Genomic DNA, 23,450 nt, shown 5'->3' on the forward strand with positions numbered 1-23,450 from the left:
GAGAAACATTAAAATATATATCTAGATATGAATTCCCCCTTATAAGTATTAAAACAATATAAATAAACTGGCTGTGAAATTTCAGTCTTGGGAAACGTGTAAGCTGAATGTACAACAAGAAATGACAGCACTATAATACTACCTCCAAATGCTTCCAGAAAGCATTGTCTGCACACTACCTGCTATAGAAAATAATGACAAGTCCCTCCATGGCCAGTAGATGTCATTGGTCACTTTTGAAGTTTCACAAAAGCTGTTTCATTGCTCAGTTATTGGCAGTAGAAGAGGTAAAGGAATGAGGGCTACATTTCAAAAGCAGCAGCACTGAATTAATAAGTCATCCCTGCTCTCTCTCGCTCTCTCTCTTTTCAAACCTCTTTGTACTGTCACTTTTACATGAAATGTAAGTTTTGAAAAGTATCATCATTTCTCACAAGGCATTATATTAACCTGAATGTCAAGACTTGCTTCTTGTGGAGTCAGTGGAAAAAAACAGTTACTGAGCACAGAACAGCTTATCCATTTCTAGAAGCTTAGCCCCTTTATATCATTCCATGTACTTATCTAAGGTTCTCTAACAGCTGTCATGACCATACTTATATTGGCTGCCTTTCTGAAATTTCAACTGTTTGCTTGTCATTAATGTCTCTTTTATTGCAGGGGACAGTAATGCACATTACTGTATCCATCTTTCATGAAATCTAATGCTTTTCATCATCACAAGTACCTTACATAACTTGACAGCATCACTGTTGTATCAGATTAAAACAAATGAATCCTAGTTGACACAAAAAAGTCCCTTTTCCCTGTGTTCTGCTTGTTTTATGTATAAATTATGTATCAGAGAAAAGGTTTTTTTAATAGTCATAAACAGTATAGTAAAGAGAGTCCTTCTACACCAAGAACTTCATTTTCTACCTTTTACCCTGCTCTCTGCACCACTATTATTTCTATTTGTCGTTTCTCACTAGTTAAACACCTTGATGATCTTAGCCTTTCTTGAGCCTTTCATTCCTAGTCAAAGTTGTTCCAGAGGATGTCTAATAATGAAGGTAAAGAAAAACCTCCTGGGGAAGGTGGGTAATGTTTTATGATCATTTCTGCATCTGACTGTTTATTATTCTTAAAGGTGTAGGAGAGAAAACTACTAAGGAAAATGAAGCAGTCTAGTTTCTAAGGCTTCATTGTAAAAGATAGTATTCAGCTGTGTCATTCTGAAACTCTTTAAGGAAAGACTCATACAATCAATTAGTATGTAAACATTTAGAAGTGATCTTTATGTTATTTCCCCCATTTTCATCTCACAAAAATGTACAAGAAGACTGGTTTCATCTCGCAAAAATCTGCAAGAATAAATGTTCTGCATTCAGATACACATTTAAAGGAAAACAGGAATATTCAGATTTTTCTAGCTGAATTTTGCACATAGTCAGCTGCTTACAGAATCAAAAAGAGCAGAGAAGTCAGTAAATTCAAATATAACTATAAAATACTGTTCCTCTATTTTTAAACAGGCAAGTCCACTTATTTACAGAAAATCCTAAATGAAAGACCTGAACTGAGATTATTCCATTTTAGACAAGCCTCTAATGAGGGGTGATTAGAATCCTGGTACATTTTGCTTTTCTTCCTCCTCCTTTTAAAAAAGGATTCTTGGATTTTTGGATCTTTCCTATCTCAAACTCTGTAAATTATATTAAATAAACTGGATGCACTATATTACAGGAATTTAGTGATGCCAGTTTATTTTGCAGCCTGAAATTGAAGACAAATATGTGAAGAAACAGAAAGATTTCCCCCCTCTTGGCTTGTTCCATTATTGATCTTCCAGAGAACCCTGTTACTTTTGCTTATGATTGACGAGCTTGAAACTCTGTACCTTAATCCCAGGCATCTCCTCAATGAACCTCCTGCTGACGGAGTGTAGGGCCTCCTGCGGCCACTCATGAAACCAGTCAATAGCTGTGCAGTTAACTATAGCTGGGAACTTCCGAGCTCTAACTCTCAGTGTGGAACCGACAGGAGAGAAACACAGAATAATCTGTAGAGTTGAAGAGAGGAAAGAGAAAGAGCGAGCAAAGCATTACATGGCAATCAAAGAGAGGAATATAGTCAACTGTGGTGCCTGTAAGCCATTGCAATCAGGCTCACAAATGAAAATGCAATTTACCTAGCAACTAACAAGTTTAGTGAAATTAGGATTTTACATACAAAAAATGGTTTTGTTCCTTTATACTGTGTTTTGTACTCAGTGCCTCCCTATACTCTTCCCACTTGTAATTCAGCCCCTCCCCATACAGTTCAATATTTATTAATGAGATTCATATGCATTAATTGACAATGCAAATATCTAACCCAATCGTCAAAGGATTTGACAAAAAATACTGCTTCCTGAGTTTCTGATCATATGTAGCTTCAGTATGATTGAAAGTATTTGAACTAACATGTCTGTTCCTGTCTGGGTGTATTTGTGCACTTGAGACAATAATTATAACTGCTGTTCCTCAGGGGTTTTCACCAATATCAGGGGGGGAAAAGCAAGGAACAAGTTAAACACCTAGCTATTTTAAAATACCAATCCACTTCAATTATGCTCAGCTGTGTGTTCACACTCTGACCCTAAAAACATTTACTTGGAAACAAGTCCAATAGATGTTTAATAGAAGGTATTACCCAGTAAGCATACTTTGAAGTAGAGCCCTCTATTACAGCAGACCTTCTCCCCTTTCTATCACTACAGGTTATCTAGCAGATGTTTTCCAATGAGTTAAGTAATATCTCCTGCAATACACAGTCTTTACTTTGTAGCCCTTTAAAGTCTGAATAGATGCTTCCTATAGCTGCCTCTATAAGTACTAATTTTGCACAGTGGGACACCTGCAAAGCAGTCTCAGGAAAAGGCATGGCACATTTTGAAAGCACTTTCTAAAAAAGCTGTTGAAAATAATGAAACTATGGTTTAAATTAGAAGACCAAATAAGATGGAAGGAAAAAGAAAGACTTTCAGAAGAGGCATGTGCTATGATTTATACTTTTCTGAAAGCATTGGAGACAGACAAATATCAAATATACAGTCAGCCCTGTATATTTACAACATTTTTCATTTATAATTGTATGGATTTGTGAAGCCACAACAGTCTATTACTTAATCTGACACTATGCTCATTTTTGGGCATGAGAGTTCAAGAAATAAATTGACAAAATGGAGATCAAGGAAACTTTAAATCTAGAACATTAGATCTGAATAATAATAATAATAATAATAATAATAATAATAATAATATATTTATATTTCCCGCCTCTCCCTGAAGATCGAGGCAGGATTCAATCATTAAAATAATGACATTACTATTAATTCACTAAAATAATGGATCATCAACTAACATTCACACTAACATTCATACAATCAGATCAGAAGTGGTGTATTTAAGATCTACTTAAGGAATCGCCTCCTTCCGTACAATCCGCCTTGGTTATTGAGTACTCCAATAGGTTTGTTCCAGGTGTTCTGAAAGTGCGGGGCGGACTGTGTAGGGAGATGCATTTCCTCAATTAACTTGGGCCCAAGCCTAAAGGTAATAACCAACACTTTGTATTGTGCCTGGAAGCTAATCGGCAACCAATGAAGGGATTTTAACACCAATGTTATGTGGTCTGATCTAGGTGTTCCAGTGACCAGTCTGGCTGCCACGTTTTGAACCAATTGAAGCTTCCGGACTTGGTACAAAGGTAACCCCATGTAGAGCATATTACAGAAATCTAAACGAGAGATTACTAGTGCATGTACCACTGCTTCAAGGTCCTTTTGGTCCAGATAGGGGCGCAGTTGGCGTATCAACAGAAGCTGGTACCAAGCACTCCTGGCCATTGCATCTACTTGAGATGACAACTGTAGAGTTGGATCCAGGAGTACTCCCAAACCGCGAACTTTGTCCTTTAGGGGAAGTGTGACCTGTCTAAGACTGGTTGACAAATCTCCATCCCTTGACTTGGGGTAACTATCGCAAATACCTCCGTTTTCTTTGGATTCAACTTGAGTTTGTTTTCCCTCATCCAGCCCATTACCGACTCGAGGCAGGCATCCAGAGGAGAGATGCCATCCTTAGTCACTGCATCAGTCGGAGACATAGAGAAATAGATTTGGGTGTCATCAGCATACTGATATCACTGCACCCTGTGTCTCTGGATGATCTCTCCCAGCGGCTTCATGTAAATGTTAAACAGCATGGGGGACAGAATATCGCCCTGAGGGATGCCAGATGTCAACTCTCTCTTAGAAGAGCAGCTGTCCCCCAACATCACCATCTGGAATCTGCCTGAGAGGGAGGACTGGAGCCACTGGAGCACAGTGCCCCCAATACCTAACTCCCTCAGGCGTTCTAGAAGGATACCATGTTCTATGGTATCGAAAGCCGGTGAGATGTCCAAGAGCACTAACAGGGTCACACTTCCCCTGTTGATACCCAGACGAAGATCAATGACTGAGGCAACCATGACAGTCTCAACTCCGTATCACACCCTGAAGCCGGCTTGAAATGGGTCCAGATAATTAGCTTCATCCAAGACTGCCTGGAGCTGGAAGGCAACTGCCCTCTTGATCACTTTGCCCAAGAATGGTATGTCAGAGAAACAAAGGATATTGTAGCACAAGTATGGACAACAACATGTCTAACAAAGAGATCAAAAACTTTAAGTCCAGAATTTAGGTTTTCCAGAATCATTTGGCTTTGATATAATTTACAAGTTCTGTATGTACTCGACTATAAGTCAACCTCGTAAAAATTGAGGGCAGTTTTGGGGGCCAAAATTATGGTTTTTGCCATGACCTGTGGACAATTTGAGAGTAAAACTTGGAGGCTCTTTCTGTGTGTATATGTATGTACACAGCAAGAAGGATGCTAATTGAGGCTTTTTGCTTCAGCGTTTGAGCTTTGGTTTTTCCCATGACTCCCCAGACAGCAACAGGCAGTGCGGGTGGGAGAGGGACTCTGCTTGTTTGTTTAACAGCAATCAATCACCCAGGACTCTTTCTGCTTGGCTCAAGAGAAAAAGAAACTATCTCCTGACTGCATGGGGAAATCTGAAAGAGCTGCTATCACATTACCATACTGACTTGTAAATAAGTCAACCTGGGATTTTGGAGTCAACTTTGGGGCATACACTTTTAGACTTATAGAAAAGTATATACAGTATATGTTTGGCAGATGCAATTCAGCAGATTGTTGACATGTTAAACATATTCTGCATTAATTTACTGGTGAAACTATTATTTTAAAATGTTTCATTCCTGAAGGCAGAAGTCCCAATTTGCTAGAGACAGAAGATAGAAAATCTTATATGCTTTTTAATACCTATAGTGTTCATACATCAAACAATCCATCAATAGTTAAATTTAGGTTTACTCATCTATGATTCCAGATATACGGCTTCTTACTTTTAGCTGCAATCGTACTCTATCTAAAAAGAATCTCCAGCAGTTTTCTCTGGTGTCAATAAGACCAAGCCCTCGTATTTCACTCCTAATTCCTGTAATTATACCATCCATATCTTCATCTGTGAATAGATCTGGAATCTCTCCTACATTAAAAAGAAAAGACATCCCCACAATTACAAATTACAAATGAATCACAAGCCAAGGACACTTTATTATTTTGGCTGTAAATATAGTAGAACTTATTTAATTGACAATGAATGGCAGAAATTCAGTTGATTACTGAGGAACAGCAGTATGCTTATTTCATCTTTGAGACTACAGTAACTGAGTGAAATAAGTTGTAGCATAAACTTTCATAGACTTGGTCTCCTTCTGCAGAGGAGGAATACCTTCTAGTTTCACAACTGGAAATCACAAATTACAAGTATAGCCACCATTATATATTCCAAAGCACATCTTTCTGTAATGGCATCAAAAGCTGATATTAGAACAAGGTTCACCACTTTGATGGTTGTCTAATTAATATACTTTGTTTTATTTTCTCATTTAAAGGCTATCATCATACAACATGGCTGACATATAGTGATATATAGATATGGTGATCTAATATACTGTCAGGAAGTACTCCCTGCCTATTCCTGGAATCAATCAGTCCAGCTGGGTAAGCAGAAGGGAACCAATACAAAAGAAGTATGAAGAAACTGAGCTTGCATCTACACTGGATATTGACCTTGATACTAGTTTTTCAGGGGAAACGTTGTTTTAAGCAAACTAAATATAATTCAAAAATAAGCAGGGCTAATATACACCTTTCCCCAAAGGACATCCTAGCCATATTGGAAAACATTTCGAAGACAAATAATCCCCTTTTTAAAGTTCATTGAAACTGCAGATAATTTGTCATTGGGAGGATATTTCAAGAAATGTGTAGGTCTAATCACCTGATGCCAACAAGTCATTAATCAGCACAAGAAAGCGTTCATCTGGAACTTGAGCATCTGTCAGTATAAACACAGTGGGAATGTTCTTGGCTCCTGTCTTGATATACAGATTGGCAAGATCTACCTGTAAAGAAAAGAGGCAATCATTCATGTTACATTAAAATACCAAAACAAGAAAGGATAGAGGAATAACCAGTGTGAAAGTGTAAGTCCATTGAGAGCAGCAGTTTTGCATTTACATATCCATAACATGACTCAACTCTCTCCAGGATATTTAAAAACCCATACTTATTTTTGTTTTGTTTTTAAATGATAACAGTGAAGAGAACGGGATCTCATATGATCACTGGGTGATGAAAAAGTAGTGAATTGATAAAAGAAAAATCTTGCTTGGTAATTCGAGTGATGTTAATGGTGTGTCAAACTATTCCCTGTCAAGAATTCCTTGATCTGGATAAAACCAACTATTCAGCGCCTTGAAAGCATTTCATTGGAGCCCTAGTGGCGCAGTGGTTAAATGCCTGTACTGCAGCCATTCACTCGAAACCACAAGGTTGCGAGTTCAAGACCAGCAAAAGGGCCCAAGCTCGACTCAGGCTTGCATCCTTCCGAGGTCGCTAAAATGAGTACCCAAACTGTTGGGGGCAAATTAGCTTACTTGCTAATTAGCTTACTTGCTGTTCACCGCTATGGTCTTTGGAATAGCGGTATATAAATAAAACAAATTATTATTAATTATTATTATTGTTTTTCATTACTTTTCAATTTCATTTTCAACAACAACAAACCAACTACAGGAACTGACAAAGAAGAACATGAAGTGCACTCCTACAGTTCCACGTACCCCTTTCAGGTTCCTAATGCATTTTCTACAATTAGAAAAAAATTGTGCAACACTGCCTATTTAATCTTATCTGAATTATGGGTGAAGTTTCATTGTTGTTAACTACCCTCAAGTCAACTTCAACCTCCAGTGACCTGTGAAGCAGGATCTCCAAGACACCTTATCCTCAAATTTCCTGAAAACTTAGGACCGCGTCCTCTTTGATTGAGTCTATCCATCTGGTGTGTGGTCTTTCTCTCTTTATGCTGCCCTCTATCTTTCCAAGCAAATTACACTGTATTTCATATAAACAGATCCCATGCTAGATCTGCAGGATTTATTACATGTGTCTTTTCCATAGAGTCTGTATCCTCATACTTAGTGGAGTGTGGATTTTCTGAAAAATATATATTTATGCCTGAGTTCTGTTTATCTCTAGCAGGGCAGTATCTCTTGCCTATCCATATTCAGAAAAGGGTCAGAAAGGAAACTACATCCAACATCACAACAACCTAATGCCATACATGGTTCCTTCTAAATGTAAACCTAGTAGATCAAACTGTGAAATAAAAAATATGCTGACAGCTAGATAAACCAACACCCACTAAAGATTTGACCAGACATAATCTGTGGTGCATTTAAGCCCTTAGTTTGAAAGGGTATGTATTTAAAAGAAACAGCTATAAATTTCTCCAGGCCCTGAATGTGAGTGAGTGAGACTCGGGTCCTGTCTGCATTGCCCAGGATACTTCGGGAGTAAACCAGAGTATCCTGGCCCTGGAACTGCTATGATCTCCCCTCATTACCTTGGCCCTCCATTCCAACACAGGGCTGCTGTTGTCACATGCATCTTGTTGTGCTGTTTGGTGCGTCCGCTGCCATGTTGCTTTACTCTGTGGTCAGTACTAGGTGCCCAGTGATGACATGACTGGGCACCTCATTCTGACCTCAAAATGCATGACCCATGTTGGCAGGTGTGCTGGGTAGTACAGTGGGATGGATTTCAAACAGTCACCTAGCATCAGAATGAAAGGCTTCAGATCTTTAGGGAAGATCCAGAGATATTTTAATATTTTTAAAAGGGTATACCCACAGTTCTGGTGTTGAAAGGGCTGGGTAATATATGGTTTGTTCACACCAGAACTGCAGTTTGGGCCATGCATCACTTGGTCTTCCCACCAATTAATCAAATGCCCCCTGGGGCCTGTGCAAGCAGGGCCTGAGAAAGTTCTGCACGGCTATTTTCCTAAAGGTGAGAGGGAACGTTCTGGTGAAGAAAACCAAAAGACAAAATTAATACCTCCTTCCTTTCTACATTCTATTTCTAGTTGTACATGAAAAGGATAAAAAGCAAATTTACTTTAATCCCAAATAGCATAATTTCTAACATAGCCATCCTCTAAGCAATTATAAAATATTTGAGCTTACCTTTAGATCTTGAATTGTATAGTCTTTCTTCAGGGTAATCTGAAACACTTCAAGAGAGCCAATGTATGCAGCAAGTCTTGATAAGCTTTGTTTCCCACTGCCACCAACTCCAATCAAAAGTGCATAACCACGAGATGACTCCAAGATTCGGTTAATACGACATCTGATAATGAAAGAGAAGTCAGAACAAGGCAGCAAAATAATATCTGAGCAGTGTGTGTGTTTTGTGCGTCTTCAAATCATTTCTGACTTACAGTGACCTTATAAAAAACGGAAAGCTGTTTTATTTCCTGTAGAGGTGGGAAGGAGACCCGTATTATTTCTGTATTACAGATGGGGATCTCAACCTAATGTATGGTATATTGCCTGAAACCACCTAGTGAGTTCATACCTCAGGAAAGATTTCAGTCAGGGATTTTTAGTCTCACATGTATTCTCTTAACTACATGCTAAACCAAGAAACCTGCGTGATGGAGAAACTAAATGGTATTTTGTGCCTTGGTCCTTGGTCTATACATGAAAATAGATTATTACAAGACAAATTTATAAATTATGTAGACCTATGTTGAGCTCTTACTCAGGCCAAACCTAGACATTTACTTACACATGCTGTATGGCATCTTCAAATAAAACTAGGTTCATAGATGCATTGAGTTCATTGTAGTTTTCTAGGGTCTCCACAAGTATCTTCCTTAGCACTTCCCAATCCTTGACAGGCATGTAGTTAGGGTCTGCCACACCATTTGCAAAATGACAGTAAATAAGTGGTTGCTGGAGTAGAATGTGATCTTCCACATCCTAGCAAGTTGACAATATAAAATAAAATTAAAAAGCAGGAAATTTAAAACATACACACACACACATTCATACAATATGGAAATACATATTGTTTATCTTGCCTTAAATGTATGACTCACCCCCCCCCCCCCCCGTCAGGTTTGGTGATTGTTAAATAAATTTCTGTGATAATAGGATGGGTCCCCATGTGCACTATAGCCTATCAAGGGAAGCAGAACTGTAGAAAAACTCAAGGCCAAACCTGACCCACTTTCCATGTGCCCAAGACCTCTATGTGCTGCACCCAACCCAAGGTCACTTCTGATTTTGAAAAAAAAAGAAAAGTTGTTTTCGAACCAAAAAAAAAAATGTCTGGGAAAAGACTGAAGTATCATTAACATTATCAGTATTAAAAGTTATCCTGAATTATGGGAATACAGGAGAAAGGGTCACTTGCAGGAATAAATCCATGGGTGAGCAAAGAGTCTGTTACCCAGTTTAGTGGTTCTCCTATCAACCAGTGCCAGATGGTGCCTCCCATGTCAGTGGGGTTTTGCTCTGGGATTTTAGTCAGGAAAAGTTCAAAATAGTTTTGAAATGTTCAGAGTACAACCTGGAGCACATGTACCAGCTCACTGACATGGGAACCATCAGACACCATTACCTCAATGTCCCCATTTCCAAAGCTGTTTCCTCACAGCCATTCTCAGTCTCAGTCACTGAGGCTCTCCTATCCAATCTTTCGTTGTGTCATTTCTAATAAGAAAAGCTGACCATAGAGAAATACATCTGATTGTTTCTATGCCTATCAATTGCATTGTTAAATCAGAATTTTGCTGACCAATTTATTATTTGAGTTATACTGGTTTTCCATGGCTACTTGAAATTTGTCACACTGAATAATTCTCAGATTATGGTGTCCTCACTAATGTGTAAGTACCCTATTGATTTATAGTTCTACCTCAAAGTATTTATGTGCAGTGTCGATCAACTTTTTATGAAAGAGAGTACAATCTTTTTCTTCCACCAGTTTATCACCATAGACACGTGAAGACTCATGAAGCCACAGGCGCACAAGATCATTGGGATGTTTTAGGCATTGTTGTTTAGCAAACAAAATTCCCTACAAATAAAACAAAAAAGGTATTTAAAAAATACAAAGGAACATTACAGCAAGATACACAGATACACAAAGGACTAGACTCAGGATCTCTTTTTTATGAGCAGAAAGATCAGCTCATGGAAAGTTCTTCTGGCTGATGCTCAGATTTTCCTCTCTTGCAGTGCAATCACCCAATTCAGCAGGGTCCTTCATTTATTTTGCAACACTTTTATGTGCAAGGAAGCATCCTTCCAACACTGCCGTTGAATATAATTTGCATCCAAGCCAAAGTGCATAAGGTATTACTAAGAGATTCTAAAATGAGACATGTCAGAGTTAAAAACTAAAGGAAACCATACCTTTATACTTATAAACATTCCATACCAGTCCCACTCCCTCCCTGCTTAGTCAGTCAGTATTGCTAGGGCTGAGACTGGACAGTGACAAATTGGCTCTGAGGATAAGTCTCAAGCATATTAAGGCCGAAGTCAAGTTCCGATAATATAGTTTGCTACTGTAATGCAACATAATACAGGTTTTTGAGATCAATTATGTGCTCCTTCTTTCCCTTTTTACACTGATCAGAAATGCTGTGTATCTTGTAAGCTTATACATTTATACAAAATTCTAATTCTAATTCTAATTAAATGGTTATGTGTCACTTATTCACTGCTTATACACCATTACTGCTATTGCAAAAGTAGCAATATTCATCAAGGCCGCTTGGAGTGAAGAAGAAGCCTTTTCCCTCCCCCAGGGGTTCCAAAGCTGCCTTTCTTGCTTTATTCCTATCCAATCCAATCCAACACACACACACCCTCACAAATATAATTGCCAGTAGTGTCCAGGCCAAATCTGCTTTAACCTTTTAAACACCTGGCTTTTCCCCAATTTTTTTTTTCATCGCCAAGCAAAAGCAAGGAAGACAGGGATGTTTATGAATAGGAGGACAAGTGAACGAAGAATTGGGGGGGGGGGGGGGGAGGTTCCAGCCTGCAAGAAATACACCCTCCATACTGTCTAAACTGAGAACAAAAACAGGAAAATGCAGGCCTATGACTAACACCTTCAATTTTTTCCCTCCTGTAATGGTTTTTAACACCTTGCCTGATGAAGAAGCCAGTGAAACTTTGAAAGCTTGCACCAAGTATATTGTGCATTTTGGATGGCCCAGTAAAAGTAATACTGTTTGGTGGATTTTTGTTGTTACTGGATTTGCTGTATGGCCAACACGTCTGCCCCTGGATGTAATATGTAGTTTACCATGTGCAATTAAACTGAGTAGCAAAGAAAGTTTAGTCACAAGTGGCATTTTGGTATATATTCCAAAATAGATTAATTCTAACGTGTAATTCTGAGAAGTAAACTAAATATTAATTCAAATTAATTGTCTAAGGACAAGATATGTTTTTTAAAGGTTTCAGTACTACACATTGCTTAAATTTTTGCATGCAAATTAAAACTACACGCAACCTGGAAGATGTTGGAGAGGTCTCGAAGGTTGAAAATATAATGGAATTTAACAGCTGTAGGTAGAAAGTTCTGAACCATTATTTGGTGAAGCCATGTTGCTGCTTGAATCACAGCAGGGCTATGTTTTAACACTGAAGGATTAAAGCCATGACGTTGAAAGTGGAAGTCAAGGATCTTGCTATAGATGGTATTCAGAGCATCAGTGGATGGGAAATTCATTGCAAATACTGCAAAATGCCTCTGAAACATGAAGAAAATGCTTGTTTTAGCATAGAAAGATATTACTATAGTAATTATAATATAGTCATCATGGCAGCCCTTGTGTAACTAGTAATTATAATATAGTCATCATGGCAGCCCCTGTGTAAACGGGAAGCCATCATGATGGCACCGCCGCTGCACACTAAGGCTTGGGAGCATGCGGATACTCTGCGCTCCTGAGCCCTAATTTTGGCCCCAGGGTGCCACAAGGATGCGTTTGTACCAGGCCCTAAACTGTTATCTAGATGCGTAAGCAGATACAAGTTCTTTATTTCCAGCCACCTGTTTCACTCTGCCACTACAGGAAACCCATTCTATTAAAATCAAAATGAAAAGGGTCTAACTAATACAGAGGAGATGATATTGTTTTTTATAGGTACATCTGACCAAACAGTTTTGTGTACCATTATGAAACACAACGGAATAAGAAAATCCATAAGGATGTTTTTCTAGGATTCAAAAAGCCTGTGGGAAGATTAAGAGCAGACCAGAGACCAGTACTTTTCTATATCCTCCCTCTAGAAGCCAGTGCAATGATTGATGGCTACACTTCTAGCATTGAAGAATGTGCCCCTGCACTTGTTTATCTCAGGTTTATGCAGGATAGCAAACAGATTTTTCAGAAGCCCCTTTAGAAACATAATCCAGAACATGAAAGTGTGTCAGTATTTGTGCACTTCTGTTTATCACCAATTGGTACTGGAAAGCACATATTATTCCTTTAAAAGGTTTTGTGATTATTTTTTAAGGAAAAAAATACAACAATCAATAAGCATATGAAGACTTGTGTCTTTGTTGATTTGTGCATCACTGACTTTAGCCAGACATAAAGTCAGGCACATAATAAAATCATGACTCTACACAATAATCCAAATCTTTCCAAGTATTACAAAGCACTTGTCTAAATCAGGCCTTCTGCAATGAGAGACTGATCTTTTAGCACTGTTTATAAAACTATAAAATAGAGATATTTGGGTCACTGTGAGATAGCATTTGTCAACTTACTTGAAGTCGTGGGTTGATGCTGAAGCTGCCAACAGTTGGATTCATACAGGCAACATACTGACAATTATGAACTTCTTTTATAGTTAATGTCTGTCTATCATACCTACAGAGATAATTTTTAACTTAATTAAAGATATATAATGATAATAATGACACAGAACTCATTTATACATGTAGGGGTTATTCAGATGGTGAAAATAATCCAGGATGAATCCAGGTTGAATCATTGTTGTTCACGTGCATCCCGAATGCACTCGATTAATTTTTTTGGGGGGGGCTGCCAACCCCCCCATGTAACCCAGGATAATTGGTATCAGTTTTTTTCTGAGTTTTTAAAAAAAGATATGCACCATTAGCAGTGTGAATAATGATCTGAATGGACCCAGAATTTAACCCTGCATGCTGACTGTATCTTTCCTCCGGAATAAGGGGAGAGGAGGACTCTCCCGCTCTCATTTCCCTCCTTCTCCCACTGTCTCTTGGCAGGCAGCAACTCCAGGGAGCACTAGGAGACATTGCCACCACTGCTGCTGCCTTGAGACACACCAGCCGGAGACAGTTTCTCCCAGGGGTCACCAGCATCCTTGGGGAAAAGGCACATGGCTGGTAAGGAATGAAGAGATGTGGTGCCAATGAAACAATAGTGTGAATAACAAATGCAGAATGTGTGGGTTGGCTTATTTGCATCATCCCTCTAAAAAAATGATGTCTGAATGACCAACCCGTAGTTGGTCTCAAGCAATAGATCCAACATTTGCCCACCCACCCAAGGATTAACGGGACAAGACAATGGGAAATCGGTTCAAAAAGGGCCATTTATTAACTTGACTTATTTATACATTTCTTAATGGAATTGCAAACCAGGTGGGGAAATAACCAATGATGGAAGCAGCTACAGCTGGTGGTCTATCTTCAAGACTAGCTCCGCAGCCTCCCCTGGGTGACAGCACCTGAGCACCAATGGTAACCCAAAAGCTGGGTTATCCGTTGGCTGGCCTGCATCAGGAAGACTAACATGAAAGTCCCTCTCCCAATGGCCAAGACTTAAAGAGAGGGGTTTATCCGTCATGCAGTCCCAAGGGGTGTCTCTTTCCCCACTTCCCAGGTCCTAAGGCCTAAAGAGGTGATTCCGTAGACCTCCCTTCCACCCAAATGGTGTCCAAATTTCTTTCAAATCATGCCAAATCAATCTATTTAGATGCCACCCAAGCCAATTTCCCAAGATCTGTCTGGAAACAATATGGGGTAGGCGAAAAAGTCCTTGGAAAGGGGGAAAAATTTATACCCGGCTCTGAAGCAACCAAGTTAACTTCACACTGCACCAGCGGTGGGGAGGGGGGGGGGTCAACTGCAAAATTGAAATGAAGAAGCTGGGGGCAGCAGACCATAAATTGGTGCTGGCCACACCCCCCAAAATCTTCCAGCTTCGGCATAACTGCTGAGGTATCTTTTAAATCTTGTCTCCTTGTTGGTGTAGGCAAACTATGCATCCCATCCTAACTCTGTGTGTGGGAGTGGGATGCAAATTACCTGCAATTACACTGTGAGCAAAACATAAATGATAGTTATCATCTGAAATAAGATTTTGTCATAGGGTAAATTAAGAATTCTCCAGATAGGTGGGAAATTTGGAATAAAACATCAGTTATTTCAAACTAACACTGACATTTTGTCAGGAATATTAAAACAGGTAAAATACATTTTCATAATAAAGAATGCAGATTCTACTGAGCCACAAAATGGAAAGAATCACTTACCAATGTCCATAATCTATATGCTGACGAATCAGTGTGTGAGGCTGAACTGTTCCATAAACATCAACTTCTGGCAAATTCATATCATCAATAAAGTAAACTAGTTTCTTGTTTCCCAGTGGGCCATAGTTACGGCCCGCTTTCTTCTCCAGGGTTTTCTCAAGAATCCCTGAAATACGTTAGTTCATATTTGTTATGATTATACATGGTGGGGAAACTAATTAGACAGTATGCAAAATATAATACAGGCACAAAACTACAAAAGCTATATAATGCTTGTACATAGATGTTGGTCTTAGATTAAAAGAAGAAGCTGTCTCTATTACAGAAGTGTTAGGGCAGTTTCCCCCCTTATTTTGCATGAGTGCAAAAACAATTTAAAATGTTCTACCCATAAATTTTATTACTGTAAGCTGCATGTTTGGTAGAAATAACAGCTAGCCAAATTGATTCCACTTGCTTGGAATAGTCTACTTAAGCACTGAATTTGGAATGTAAGGATTGGACCTAGGTTGCAAGTTCATGCACATCTTCTTTTATCCACCCTTCTGCTCCCCAGTCATCTTTTTGGCGTTACAAGAGATCACTGCTAACTTTTGATAAAAAGAACTTGAGTATTCTTCTAAGCAATACATATTTATTATTGGGCTCTTCCATATTAGTGAAAGAAAACATCCAGCATTTTTGCCCTACTTGGAGAATCCTATGATTTGCCATTGTATCTTCTTACAGTGAAGTAGCATTAATTATTGATATTACTAGCATTTAAGGTATAATACAGCAACTTCTCAGTATTAATAAAGGAAGATTTTCTTTAGTCAAATTTAGTGTACTAACTTTGTAGGGCCTTATTAAAGCCACATTGAAATAAAAAAATTGTGCAAAAGCAGCATTTGATGGATTGTTCTCCAAGATGGTCTACAGTTTTAGAAGCAAGAATTTTCAGCTTCTTAATTTCCTAGACTTCCTAATGGAAAAATAATTAAATATATATAACTGCTAATTATAAGGACTGCTGTAAACATTTTTCTTCCTCTCTGTTGTTCACACATAAAAAGAAATAACATTACAGAATAAAATCTCTGACTGAAATCAGGGCAATGATTTCTTTAGAGAGGAACATTTCATAAGCTTAGAGAAAGTTATCATTGTCCTAATACCAAAATTGGGTACATGATGTTTTAATACACAGCATACTTATTGTGTTGTAATAATCTTATTAAAACAGTAGGTATTTTGAGTGAGTTCACTGACCCTACTGGCAGGTTTTACAGTTTTAAAGCCTGAATTATAGTTCTCAAAAACAGTTATTAACCTGTTTTCATTGCTTACTGCTGCCATGCCTTTTAACTGTGCCATGGGTGTGATGTGAAGGATAAAAAGATACATGAGAAGCTTTCTAAATGTACAGCTGAAATGTATGAGGGCATAAGATACACAATACTTGTATCAATAGAATTCATTTTAATGTTATATCATTGAAGTTAAACATTTGCAGTAATTTCTAAAATTTTCAGGGTGGAAACAGGCAAGAAAAGTGGTGCATATCTATTTTCTAGAATCTTCCATTGAGATAAATAAGATGATTAAGAAATCAATTTATTATATGTAAATTTAAAAAAAAACTGTACAAAGTGCAATAGAACAACCTGTGCAATGTTACAGAGGGGTTGGGGCACCTCCTACTGTCCTATCCAGTCAGAACAGCCAAGATTACTGATTACAAGAATGATACTCTTGGAATAAGGGGTGCTTGAAATGAGCATACCATTTCCCCTCATTTCTCCATCACCGACGAAACTAGCAGTGGTGCCAGTTGTAAGGAACTAACCTGGAATCTACTGTGCTGTGCTCTGGGACCAACAAATCAAGTTCATGTGTATCTAAGGGCCCGTACAGACAGGCCAAAATAAAGCTGCTTTGGGTCACTTTGGAGGTATGCTGTTTAAATGATGCATGCATCCTAAGAGCCAGGAAGATGGGCCAAAGTCACGTTCCAGTCCTATGGACTGGAATGTGGCTTTGGCATGGCTTCTGGGCTCTTATGACGCATGCATCATTTAAACAGCATGCTTCCAAGAGCCCGGTACAGATGGGGTTTTTAGACACTCTCGTCAGGTGCTAGGGGTTGCCTGGGAGCGGAGTGCCCACATGTCTTGCAACCCTCGCACGTAACAAGGGCATAACAATGGCAGCGCCCTGTATACATGGGCGCCGCCGTTAGGTAAGTGCTGTGCGGCATCTGCATGGCGCCACGCAGCACTTATGTAAAGAGTGCACCAGTGGCACACTTGTTACACCGCCGCCGCAGCTTCAAAAGAACCCACTTTTTGTGGGTTCTTTTTCCACCGACGGGAAGCCTTATGGTTTGGTGGCTGAGGCTTCCCTCCAGCGGAAAAACAGGCACCAGCAAGCCGCCGTTTTTGGGCAGTCTGTACCACGCCAAAGTGACCTGAAGCAGCTTTATTTTGGCCTGTATGTACAGGGCCTAAGTTAATGTTGATTTTTCATATGCAAAGAAATTCTAGATTTGATCTCAACATATTGGACAGGAACAGAGGGAGAAAGCTGAATTGTCCTGTTTTCACATCAGATGCATCAAGAAGAAGCTTTTCAGTACTAGCGATGCTCTTTGGCCCATGTGGATAGCCCCAGGGAGAAATAAAATGGATATTCTGAGTAATGCATTTCTATATCACTATGAGTTCTAATATTAAATGTTGGTGATTTCTAAGTACCTAATACACAAGTTCATTTTAAAAGGACTTCTTCATACAAGGAGAACCATGAAGAACTTACTCTGCAGTGCTGCTGATGTAGTGTAATAGTTGAAGGGAACTCTGGACACCAAAAAATCCTCAGAAAGACCAGCAAAACATTCCTCAATGAACACTGTTTTCCCCACTCCAGCATTTCCAACAAGCATTACAGGCTTGCCTTTGTCCAAGAGTAAATCCAGAAAGTATCTTAGACACGTTGTCTCAGATGTGTGAACAAGGACAGCCTGAACCATCAAAGTACAAACGAAGGTGTTTGATATTAATATGAATTGTGCTAACATGTCACTGATATTATTTATGTAAAAGAGACTTTATTCTTTTTTATTAAGCACATGATTGCACAAGCATTTTTATATAATGTAAATAAATTCTCACATCAGTGTAGTTTACTGTGTATATGAAGAATGTCTGTGTATGTAAAGTATTTCCACAAGAAGAAGCTTTTGTATCTATTTCTAAAGAAACAGAAGCTCTATGCATGTTATATGTTCTTCTCCCATCCAGTGTGGAAAAACCTTCAGCTTCTAAATAAGAATAAAGTATTGCTGTTTGTACTGGGAATCGTATGAGCATGTTTTTTTTAAAACCAGAGAACTATTGCAACAGACAAATCAATCAACAGGAAAATTTCTTCCATCTGTTTTCCTCCTGTGAGCCCAAGGCCAGCTAGACTCATTTCAGTAATTATAAACCATAGCTTAAAACTAACTGATAACACCAGAGAGAGCAGATCCATTGAATCAATGGAATTCATAAAAATATTGACTTACTATTCAGCAACTGATACAATGGGACTAATAATTGGCTTTAGGCTCATACATTTAATTGCTGTATGTGAACACAGCCAGTGTGGAACATACAGTTTGTAGAAATGAACTGAAAATTCATTTGAGATTTTTTTAAAAAAATCAAACATATGTCACTGCATAATTTTCATAATACTCCACCTCTTATACTGATTTTATAAGGTAGTAGAATTTGCATTCTACACTACTTCTCTGCATCATATTCTCAATTATTTTTAGTTAAAAGGTGCCAGAGTCAGAAAGCCCAAATCCATCCAAATTGCCAAAATGTCCCCCTTGTTAATAGATGCAACCACAGCAGCAAGTTGGGAAGGAGGCATGTCAGCAAAGTACTCTGCTATTTCAAACTTGCAATTAATCTAGATGGCAAAATGACATATCACTTTATATTAACTCTTGATAAATATTCAACTTTTTTCACTGAAATCTATGTAAAGAAACAACATTAAATCTTTGTAAAAGGGATCTCACCCCATGTTTGTTTATTGTTGTTAATCACCCTCAAGTCGTTCTCAACCCATGGTGACCCTGTGGATGAGACATCTCCAAGACTCCCTGTTATCCACTGTTCTGTTTAGGTCCTGTGAATTCATACTTGTGACCTCCTTAATAGAGTCCATCCATCCAGCATGTGGTCTTCTTCTCTTCTCTTGTCTTCTCCCTCCACCTTTCCTAGTATTATTGTCTTTTCCAATGAGTCATTCTTTCTTATGAGGTGACCAAAGTACAACAGCCTCAATTTAGCATCTTGGCTTCCAGGGAGATTTCAGGCTTGATCTGATCTAGGACCCGTTTGTTTGTCTTTTTGGCTGTCCACAGAATCCTCAGCACTCTTTTCCAGCACCACATTTTGAATGAATTGATTTTCTTCCTATCTTCTTTCTTAACTGGCCAGCTCTCATGTCTATACACGGTAATAGGGAATACAATGGATTGAACTTTTGTACTCAGTTGTATATCTTTGCATTTTAGGATCTTTTCCAATTCTTTCATAGCTGCCCTCCCCATTCTTAATCTTCTTCTGATTTCCTGGCTGCAGTCCCTAATCAATGTTTGATCCTAGATATGAGAACTCTTTTACTATTTCTATTTGTGTAGATTTTCCATGGTCATTATTCTTGGTTTTAACAGTAAGTCTGTCTTTGCACTTTCTTCCTTGATCTTCCTTAGTAGTTGCTCCAGGCCTGTGAGGTTTTCTGCTAGTATTGTGGTACATACATACATATAGCACAGTCTAAAAAATAGTATATTGTACAAATAGAGAATTTTAAAGAGGTATATTTTTATCAAAAAAGAAATGAGATCAGAGGATACCTCCATTTTGTACATATATAAAAAGACAATACCTGCAAGGGTTTATCTGGATCCATGTCAAAACTGATAATTTTTTCACTCCAGGGAAGGAATTTCTTAGTTCGGGGGTCAAGATAATAATCAAAAATTGTACCATGGGATGGAAACTTCACAGATTTCATTTCTTTCAACCACCAGCGGCTGAATTCAGCTTGATAATTGGAAAGCTAGAAAATGAATCCATAGTTTGTTATACTGTATAAAGGTAATATTTAAACTATTGAATGCACATGTTCTGGATACATACACAGCAAACTAAACAGCCAAGTAAACTAAACTTAACATCTTCACTGTCCCAAATGCAGATAAATATTTCTACCAGGTAAAATGAGAAGAGCTGTCACCCTCATTTAAAAGCCCAAACCATGTACTGAAAATTCTGAATTAAAAAAGAAGAAGAAATCAATAAATAAATATACATGGTTTTCTTAAATCTCCTTTGTGCATTATTTTTCTGGCTACAAAATGTCCTGAAGAGTTTAAGAAAGTTGTGCTAAAGAACCCAGATATTCTCCCTTGGTCTGCAGTCAAATCATGCTTCCAGGATGCCAAAGGCTGGGTCAGCATAGGCCAGAATACTCTGGGAGCAGTCCATAATATTGTGGCCCCAGAGCTGCCCCAACATCCATATTACTGTCGCAACACTGGGTAGCTGTTTGCATGTGCATTCTGCTGTGCCACCTGGCACTGCCACCAGTGTTGCAAGTCATTCTCTCTGAGGGCAGAATGAGGTGCCCATCACATGGCTGGGCAACTTGTTCTGACCTCCGAGTGAGCAACTTGTGCTAGAAGTGGCAATGTCAGGTGGTACAGTGAGGCAAACTGTAAACGGTCACCCAGCAGAGGGCTCTGAATCCTCTGGGAAAATCTGGAGCAAATTGTGAGGTTTTTAACACCATTTTAAGGGGGGGGGGTATATGGCTGAAATAGCTGGATGTTGTCTGGACTGTTTGCACCAGACAAGGGGATTGGGCCTTGTGCAGTTAGCTAGACTACTTGCTGTGGAAATGGGGGCGGGCAAGGATTTTCATTTGGCCTTAGCAGACAGGGGCAGAACCACATCTTTGAGACTTATTTAGCTTCATTCCAGCTTCTACAAGCAACTTCAGACCACTCATAACTCTGATTCCTGCAAGCTATATAGACTAGTCTTAATATTTCCACCCAGATAAGGTGATAGCAAGGTTCATTGAAGGTAGGTCCTGGAGTAGTTTTTTTTTAAACCCACAAATCCATTGGCTGTATTGCAGGACTGGCATTGAAATGTGGTGGATCAGACTTGATGGATCAGACAAGCATTGCAATGTGGTGGATCAGCCAAGAGAAATCTGGGGCCAGAGCCAGTCTTTCCCAGGCCTGAGGAATGTGTCTTAGGGCACCCCCTGTCCCCTGACCCAAGTAGCCTGTCTGAGGCTGGATACTCGGAGGCAGCAACATCAATGCACAAACTATCCTTACACTGTAGTTGAGAAACTAGGAAGAGAAGGGGAGTAATTATTCCTTCCAACTTCTAGACAGAAGAAGGAGAGTATATCTACAGCCCCATCCCTCTTCCCTTGAAGATTTTTCTCTTGACAGCATCACTGTTGGAAACAAAGAGACATCAAGGTTTGCTAAGTGATTGTGAAGAGAGGGGAGTCTAGATAATGCCTACCCTTCTTGTTTTCACTGCTCTGTATCTTTATCCTATGTGCTCGAACCTTTTACCTCCATCTTACTTGCAAACAAGTCTTCCTCCTTCTCTCAAGAAGTTAGTTTGTTTTTCTTTATTCTGGAAGTTTGTTCTGCTTTGTTCTTGAAAGGACATCCATGAAGCTCTAACCACAACAGTGGTGCTAGCTTACACCCACACATGACAGCCAGCTTTTAGGGGCTCTTATCACCATGTTTAGGTCAACTTATTTTGCCTGTTTCCTTTCCTATCATAAGATGGATTTCCTGAGATAATAAATTTAAGTTTTCTTTTTACCTTACAAGAGTCTCCAGAGTCATTCCTCCTGTTTCTCCCACAAGCACATATTGCATTAGTCCCACTGCACTCTGCTTAATATAGATACTTAATATTCCTACACTCAACATACAAGAAACATGTATGTGTAAGTGTGCAGCTATAGTATCATAGACCTCTAGCCACTGATGTCCATTGTACCACTGATAATCCAGGTTTAGGTGAAAGACTTTCCTTTCAGAAATTCTAGTGATTAACTCCTGGGCATTGAACTGCCAACCTTCTGACCTTATGATCATCAGATTGGCATCTTAACCACTAAACCACCACATCCCTTCTTATACCAAAGAAGTCCTTAGGTGTAAGCAAATTGCTTTTTGACTTACCTGATCTTGAAAGAGGGCTCCCCCAAATGCCCACACACAAGCAAAAGCAAAATATATTTCATATAGTTCTCTAGGACCATCAGGGGGAACATTTTCAGGAGTTAGCAAACAGTCAAGGAGTGAACACAGAGTCTATAAAAAGAAGAAAGGAACAATATTTTAGAAATGCCATTACATTTATTTTGATAAAGCCTTGGTTGGTGATGGTGTGAGGGATGTTATGTAACAGTTAAAACCTGTATCCTGAAGCATTGCAGCAGCACAACTAAAAGGAAGCCGTTTAAATGTGAGCTGATACTTATTTTCATCGATAATGTGTATTGTAGATAAAATGCAGTAGAATTGTTCAGATTACAAGAACTGGTATATGCTCATTAGTACAATTCACCAACATATTTAGCAACATAAGAAGCCACTGTAAGAAAAGCTTGGACTAGTGGTACAACTGTGGTCCTGGATCCAGGTTTTTAGGATCTCAAAGATCTTCAAAGACCCTCTCTGCAATACCAATTTTTCAATTCAAGGATAAAATCTCTCTTCCTAATTAGCTGTTTTGGATATACTGAATGAGACAGCTTAAATTTGTTGAAGGTAATACAGAAATTATGTATATAAAATCTCTCTTATATGCAGCTATTTTCACATGTATCCTTCCGTGGATGGTCCAGGGTCATTCATTTGAAGCTGATTATTTTTATTAGTTATTTGTTACTTGAAATAAAATATTGCATTTTGTATGCTACTCTGAGTACAACCTAATACAGAAAAGTACTGTAGGTTATAAATTAAATAACTAGTGAATAAATACAAACAGTACCAGAATCCTGTTGATGCATTATAGTAGCAATTACAATTTCTCCAGGCCCGCATAGCAGGGCGAGGGAATGAAGACAAAATCTGCTGGCTCCAATAACTGAAATCTTTGACACCCATTGTGCTCCTGAATATTTCCTCCAGTTGTTAATACTTATAGGTATAGATAGATACCAATGGGATTCTAGCCAGTGTCTGCATAATTTAACCCATACCTGCACCATGCTATTCTCAGGGAAGGGTGTGATCATTTTAAAGTTTGTTCTGAGCTGATCCAAGCATGGAGGGACATATTTGTCAAACAGAATGGTCAAATTTGCCTTTTGAGACTGGTGACTCCTTTGTTCTATCCAGCTTGCAACATAG

General features: G+C 38.8%; 1 protein-coding gene across 2 annotated transcripts in view; it reads right to left on the minus strand.

Moving 5' to 3' along the window:
* The window catches only part of DNAH11 (dynein axonemal heavy chain 11), a 176,720-nt gene that overhangs the window by 73,756 nt on the left and 79,514 nt on the right, over positions 1-23,450 (minus strand). Inside the window, exons 43-55 of one of the 2 annotated variants that reach the window (XM_089533095.1) lie at positions 23,300-23,450; positions 22,272-22,403; positions 19,931-20,104; positions 17,798-18,002; positions 15,002-15,167; positions 13,245-13,347; positions 11,979-12,218; positions 10,365-10,526; positions 9,231-9,424; positions 8,627-8,789; positions 6,376-6,499; positions 5,435-5,577; positions 1,880-2,041 (exon numbers count right to left, since the gene is read on the minus strand). In XM_089533095.1, coding sequence (XP_089389221.1) covers positions 1,880-2,041; positions 5,435-5,577; positions 6,376-6,499; positions 8,627-8,789; positions 9,231-9,424; positions 10,365-10,526; positions 11,979-12,218; positions 13,245-13,347; positions 15,002-15,167; positions 17,798-18,002; positions 19,931-20,104; positions 22,272-22,403; positions 23,300-23,450 — 2,119 coding nt within the window. Of the gene's footprint in view, positions 1-1,879; positions 2,042-5,434; positions 5,578-6,375; positions 6,500-8,004; positions 8,057-8,626; positions 8,790-9,230; positions 9,425-10,364; positions 10,527-11,978; positions 12,219-13,244; positions 13,348-15,001; positions 15,168-17,797; positions 18,003-19,930; positions 20,105-22,271; positions 22,404-23,299 lie in introns of those variants that run through there. The other variant, XM_089533096.1, reaches the window with a different exon arrangement.

The sequence above is a fragment of the Sceloporus occidentalis genome, unplaced genomic scaffold (assembly GCF_023333645.1).
Source record: "Sceloporus occidentalis isolate IW3139 unplaced genomic scaffold, rSceOcc1.0.p SCAF_7, whole genome shotgun sequence".
Taxonomy (NCBI): domain Eukaryota; kingdom Metazoa; phylum Chordata; class Lepidosauria; order Squamata; family Phrynosomatidae; genus Sceloporus; species Sceloporus occidentalis.